This window comes from Pantherophis guttatus, chromosome 3 (assembly GCF_059756535.1).
Source record: "Pantherophis guttatus breed Tessera chromosome 3, ASM5975653v1, whole genome shotgun sequence".
Lineage (NCBI taxonomy): Eukaryota > Metazoa > Chordata > Lepidosauria > Squamata > Colubridae > Pantherophis > Pantherophis guttatus.
In genome coordinates, this window is record NC_142065.1 from 183117668 (window position 1) to 183124384 (window position 6717).

Below are 6717 nucleotides of genomic sequence, written 5' to 3' on the forward strand. Positions count from 1 at the left end.
TTCTTGATAACATTGTTGTAAAGAATGATCATTCTTTACAAAGAACGTAAAAAAGCAAACATTAAAAACACACTTATTTTAGACAAAAAAGGAATGGAAGGAACTGCTTTCCTCTTTGCATGAAAAATATTGAAAAGGGTAATTTAATTTTAAAAAACTAATTCTTGTAGATTGCACAAATATTGAAATGACTCAATCTTGAGCACAGTAGTTACTATTCAGTCCCATTGTGTAATGGACATTACACATTTACACAAGACATTTTTCCATGTTTCTTTTTCTCTTCCAGTCTACTCTTCCTCTGTGTCATCATTAATGTAGGGTCAATTTCCTTTGAGGTAAATATGGTATTAAAACAACATAGAAGACAAAGACTTGAGAAAGCATTTTATGTTGAGGATTCTGTTTTTTTTTTTTTAGCGTATGGTTGATCACACACAGTATTAAAACACTTCATTTTTACAGGTTAAAAACAATAAAAACAATAAAAAAGCAGTAAGAAAAGCTAAAAGGAAAACAGAAAAAAAAAAAAGTACGAACATTTCAAAGTTTAATGTCGAGTTTGGAGATCCAGTCAGTAGCTGCCGTAGTTATGAAGAGGAAGTCCCTAGAATCTCCTGGATACCTTCTGTTAGGGCATTCCCTCACTATATGCTGGATAGTCTGTCGAGGGGCCCCGCAATCACATTGTGCTGAAGGTGTCTTTCCCCATTTATACAGGGAGTCAGCACACACCCTGTGAGTTGTTCTAATTCTATTATATGTCACCCATATGTGTCGGGGTAGGCTAAATCCTGGAGGTATACTACTAGGACTGATATGCTCGGAGACATCTTGGGGGGAACAGCTATTCCACGCCTCCATCCACTTTTGGGTGGTGTTCTGATGATCGGCCATCAATTTACGCGCTGTCAAGATTGGAGGATTCTGTTAATAATAGCCTTAAGTTATTAGTACAGGACATATTATTATGAGAAATTGCAGATCAACTAAATTATTACTAAAGTAAAAATTCCAAGTTCACTTGTGCCATTTTCCTGGCAACAAAACATAAAAGGTTTGCCAATCAATATTTATTACTATCTCATTAAACCAAACCAATTTCTTCAAGTTACAGATTGCTATACAGATGGTCCTCAATTTATGACCATAATGGAACCTGCCCATTATGATCATAAGTCATGATAGTCATAAAGTCAGTCATCACATAACCAACCAATTTTATGACTTTTTTGGCAATGGTCATTTAGCAAATCACCATGATCATTAAGTGACTATGGGAACCTACTGTTTGCTATGAGGTGTGCCAACAACCAGTAAACTCTGGTTTTTGACAAAAACATTGTAAATTGTGGTCATGTGACCACATATTGCTGCAAATGGCGATAAATGCGAGGTGGATATCAAGTACCTGAAATGCAGTAATGTGACCATGGGGGGCCCATCAGGACCAGGTCATAAGTACTTTTAGGCGTGCGGGGAGGAGTCCGTTGTAAATTCAAAAGGTTATAAATTCAAATGGTCAGTAAGCCACCAGTCATTAGTGAAGAACTACCTGTATAGAGTATACGTAAGAGAATTTCATCCATTTTAGCATTTCACCCATCAATATATATTAATTGGGGGGGGAGGAAATAGAGCACATCAACATGTTGAAGATTCTTAGTCATCCAGATAGAGTTGTCTGAAAGTTCTTTTCTAAAAAAGAAGTCCAGTTGCCACAATGCAACTTCCAGATAGAGCACATCAATTCAGAAATCAGGAGACGATGTGTTCTAGCCCCATCTTATTGGATTATCTTGGGCCAGTGATTTTCTCTCAGCACCAAGGAAGGAGCAATGGCAAACTACTGCTAAAAATCTTTGCCAAGAAAACCACAGGGACTAGTCCACGGAGTTGTCAGAATAAAAAATTGACTTGAAGGCATATAGAAATCTAACAATAAATTAGTTATTAAAACAGCTACCACACATGCTGTTTAAAAAGTCCATGTATTAACATTAACAACCAACCACTATCAATTCGCACAACACACAGAGCCATAAAGTAAGCAACCACATTTGAGGTTAGCCTGCTGTACAAATCCAATACGTGCAGTTAGTTCATCATGCAAACTGTGGGCTATTCCAAGTCTTAAACCATTATTTCCTTTCAGAGGCCAAGGACCTAGCAAATCAGCTGCATTTTCAGCTGCACTTTCATACAGAGGTTCCGAGACTCTGAAACAGAAATGATTCTATAGAATACTGGTATTAAATGATGGATAATCCTTCTTTAGTTTCAATTTCTCCACACACAGAAAGTGAGCATGGCAGTCTGTTTTATCCATACAAAGTGAACCTTTATCTGTTTTCTGCACTATATATGAAAAACATAAAACACTTTATTTACTTACAAGATTTATATGGCTGCCTATCTCACTTGGTAACTTTATATGCCAATCAAAAGCCACAGCAACCACTAGATCTGAATGTAACATTTACATATTATTGTTGCTTTTCAGATAGGCTACCTCACAATTTCCATAATCTTGTGGAGGATATATTGGGACTATTGCACAAATTCATTCAATATGCTTAGTTTATGATTGAGAACAATCAGAATTCACTAAATCATGACAATGAATTTTATGTGTGGTCCTTAAGAATTTTTTTTCCAAATATGTTTTGGTTAATACTAAAAGATGCATTTGGTTAATACTAAAATATGTTTTGATTAATACTAAAAGTTAAATTAAAGGTTCACTGTATGTGCAGAAATGCACACCCATACACCTAATAACGTGCCAGGTGGAAGAAGCAACTCATATGGTGTCCTGGTTCTAAGTATTCTTGGATTCTCTTCCTCTTAAAAAAATCCTACAAAGTAAAAGCATTAATGTTTATTTTCAGCTAGTAAACTGCTCTTGGAGTTGCTTTAGTAGCAAGAAGTCCAGCTGCCTAATTTTATTAGTTTTTCATTCATACAGGCAGCACACTCTTTGGGAGAAAAAGGACTGTGGGTTTCCCCACCCAAATTCAGTCTAAGTCAAGCTTGTTAATCCGCTGACTGGCAAGTTTTCCAAGATCAGTTCAGATGAGAGAAAGGGACAGAAGCAATAGCAATCTCAGCTTCTTGCAAGTTGTTCACGCTGGTCTTTGGGCCCACCACCAAGAGATTCAAGTCTGCTGCAATCTGAAATTTGGCAGAAGCAATGGTAAGACCAACCTACAGGATCAGAGTAGGTTTTACCTATCTTTGCCCTTCCAGAAAGCAATACTGTATGTGTAACACCAGGGTGGAAGAAATATTATACAAAAATGGAAGGCTTCAGTGCTATTACCATATGCTGCTATGTACCGAAAGCTGAGGAAGCCTCAGAAAAGATACCCTGATAATAAATAGGAGGAAAGGTCTATTGTCCTTCCCTGGCCGTTTGTAGGGCTGTAGCCACACCTCTGGCAATGTCCTCACCCGGTAGTAAGAAGGAAGACAGCTGTTCCTGTTCTGCCGCTGGAGCCTAAAGCTTTCCAAGGAGCAATTTCTAAATTCGGGTGGGTTTTTTTTTTCTTTTTTGAGGGAAGCGTCTCCTAAGTTTTGGAAATCACTCCCCGCCTAGTCAAGACCCGTAAGTCCACGTTCTGGTAGCACCTCGTAAAAAAACCGGGCAGTTCCCACTTCCTGGATACAACAAGCGCCACTGCAAGAGGAAGAGGAGGTGCGGGAGCGAGCCAAGGCACGGAGAGCTCGCAAAGCAAACACACCGCCGCTGGTCTCTTTGGGTGCTCGCCAAAACTCGCAGTGGCGAACTGCTGCCTTGTGCCCAGCTGTTCCTCGGGCTTCAGTCACCACGGCTTCGCTTGAAGGGCGGACCATCCTAAGGGCCTCGGGTGAAAGAGGCACATAACGCGCGCCACGCCTCTCGCTCGGAAACGCTGTTCTGGGTCGCAAAGTGGTGGGGGGGGGGGGGAAGAGAACAGGCGGCGGCTTTCCGAGCTGCATGGTGTGAGCTGCGCTTCCTCCCGCCGAAGCAAACCCTTCCCCAAGTGTAACGCGGAGTGGCTACCCAAACCTTTCCAAGGCGCACAGTTGCTTTCCCACGAAAGACCCTCCGCGGGAGCCCAAAGACAAGGGCAGGCGGGTTTGAACGGAAAGGAACGGCCACCAGGGAAAGAAGAAAAAATAAAATAAAATACCCCGCTCCCCTTACCTTGCTGGCTGCCGGCGTTCGTCTCCGCGGCCATCCCCCCGTCGGGCTCTCGCGGACTCTTCCTCCCTCCGGTGGCGCCCAGAACGGAGAGCGGCGACGTCGAGGCACCAACTGCAGCCTCCCACCCTGGGAGACGCCCGCCAACACGCCCCACAGCGCCGCGCCGCTCTCGCCTTTTGCTTCGCCGCGCGCGAACCGCCCGCGCCTGTTATAGGGCGGATTCCCGTTGGCGTCCACGTCAGCCGGGGAGGCGGAAGAGCCGCCTACTAGCCCCTCCTGAGCCCACGGCGGGAAGGTGCGCAGCGGCAGGTGAGGAAGCGGGAGAGCCCAGGTTAGAGTCTAAGGAAAAAAATAGGCCGCGGGCATTGTTGACATCCGCTTTAAGAGGGCCTGGCTTCTAACAGGGCTTGCCCTAGCAGAAGCAATTAAAAGTGTCGAAAGGCGGCGGATGCAAGGACTCCGCCCCTATCAACAATACTAGAAGTAAAAGGTGCATGGAAAAAATGAACGTGTGCAACCACTTTTCAGTGCAAAACGTTGCTTCCCACTTATCTAAGATTGGAGCTAAGAAGAGTTCCAGCATAAACTGAATCTGGCCATCACTGCTTTAGTTTAGAAAGTACCTGCTGGATATTTCCAACCATATAGTAGGAGCCCAAAACTCTAGAGACTTGTCCAGACAGCTGTCAAGATGGATTGGAAGGGACCAAAATGAACCCAAAGTGGGGGGGAAAATGATATTTTCAGCGTACATTTATATACGTGTGTAATGCATGCATAAAAAGACTTGCCCAGAGTGATGTGTTCCACTGTTTTTAGTTACACTGAATTGTAAGTGGAACTGTTTACATCCAGTCTAACTCTTTACAGTATTAAATTCCATAATCCATTTCTCCAAGGAAGTTTAGACTGCAAACTCTGGATCTGTGTTAAGTTTGCTCTACCTCCAGGGCTTGATAACAGTGGAATTTAGAGTGATTCAGCTCTAGGCAGTCTGAGGCCTTATTTGGCTCCCAAACCTGTTTTTGGCAGCCCCAGTATCCATCCAATGAAAATCAGTATCATTCTAAAAAGTTTTTATGATGGAAAAAAATGGTAAACATATAAGATCTAAAGCAAAGGAGGTCCTCACAAAAACTATGAAAAACAAAAATCAAACCACCTATCAGCATGATTTAATCCTGTCCCACTTGCAGGGTCCTGCCTAATGTTAATTGGGGTCTTGAGCTGTTCAAGCTGCTTTCTCCGTTATAAATAGATAACCCAGAAAGCGGGTCTCTTTCCCTCTTTTTATTTATTTGTATCCCAGCTTTATTATTTTTATGAATAACTCAAAGTGGCAAACATACCTAATATAGTAGTCCTTCCTCCTCCTATTTTCCCCAAACAATTCTGTGAGGTGAGTTGGATTGAGAGAGAGTGAACATCTAAATGAGAACACTAGTGTTTAGAGAACACTAACCTGTTCACTGATTCTCGTCTTTCTGTCTTTCTGAGCCATCTTTCCTTCCCTCACATCAAAATACAGTACCGTTTTATAATTTCATTGTCTTTAAACTTGATGGTATGCAAATCAATACCTTCTAATATAACTTCTCAACTTATTCACTCTTTCATGTTTGTTTGTGATTTGATCTTTTTTGCTTTTATTCTCTCTGTTAATGACAAGCGAAGAAACAGCCTTGAATTTCATCTGAAGAAATGCAGATGTATACAAATGTATTAAAAGAATTAATTTGTTTTGCTTTGTGGTCAAATTTAGGACAGATTTTGAAGGTTTAGCTACAATATTTAAAGGTAAAGATCTGAAGGGTTCAAGTTTTTCCCTGATATATCTTAGTAGTTTGCCCTACATTTTCTGGATTTAAACACTTCTAGAAGGTTTTAAAAGCTTGGATCCAAAAATCTGTTTCTATAAATAGAAGTTCTTTTCTGATGCATGGATGGTTTCATCATTCCCACTCCCTTCCCCTGACACTTTCTATAGTAGCTCTTTGCACTTTCATCCAAGCATGAAGTTGCAGCAATAAAATAAAATCAGCAAGACCCCAAAATACATGTATATAAGTACATTTCTTTTATGCCAACAGAAACTCAAATGCAACTGTGTATTTTTATTTAACAGTAAATTCCACTGAGCTTAATGAGAATTTCTCTGTAGTTATGCAGAGACATACATAATGTAAAACAACAATTTAATTAAATCTGAAGCAATAAACAATGATCTATAAATCACAGTGCTAGGTTCACACCAGTAGTGGGTTTCTATTTCGTTCGCTACCGATTTGCTTGTGGGCATGCACACACGTGTGTGTGATGCTACTGCGCATGCGCAGAGATGCCCAGCTGGGTGAGCAGAGCCTCCCACCTCTGCCGCTACCGGTTCACCTGAGCTGGGGCGAACTGGTAGCAACCCGCCATTGGTTCACACTTCATGCTAAAGAAATAAGTCGCCTAATGGTTTAATGTGATATGTGACCTCAGATGTGGTCCTGTATTTTCATTATTGTAGCAAACCAGCCAAAAAC

The 6717-nt window shown here is 41.5% G+C and overlaps 1 protein-coding gene across 2 annotated transcripts in view; it reads right to left on the reverse strand.

The window, feature by feature from the left end:
- Positions 1–4386, reverse strand: part of TPD52 (tumor protein D52) — a 69472-nt gene extending 65086 nt beyond the window's left edge. For both annotated transcript variants that reach the window (XM_087890725.1, XM_034430018.3), the window contains exon 1: positions 4190–4386. In XM_087890725.1, coding sequence (XP_087746851.1) covers positions 4190–4223 — 34 coding nt within the window. In that variant the 5' untranslated portion in view covers positions 4224–4386. The remainder of the gene's footprint in view (positions 1–4189) is intronic.
- Between the last annotated feature and the right edge of the window lie 2331 nt (positions 4387–6717).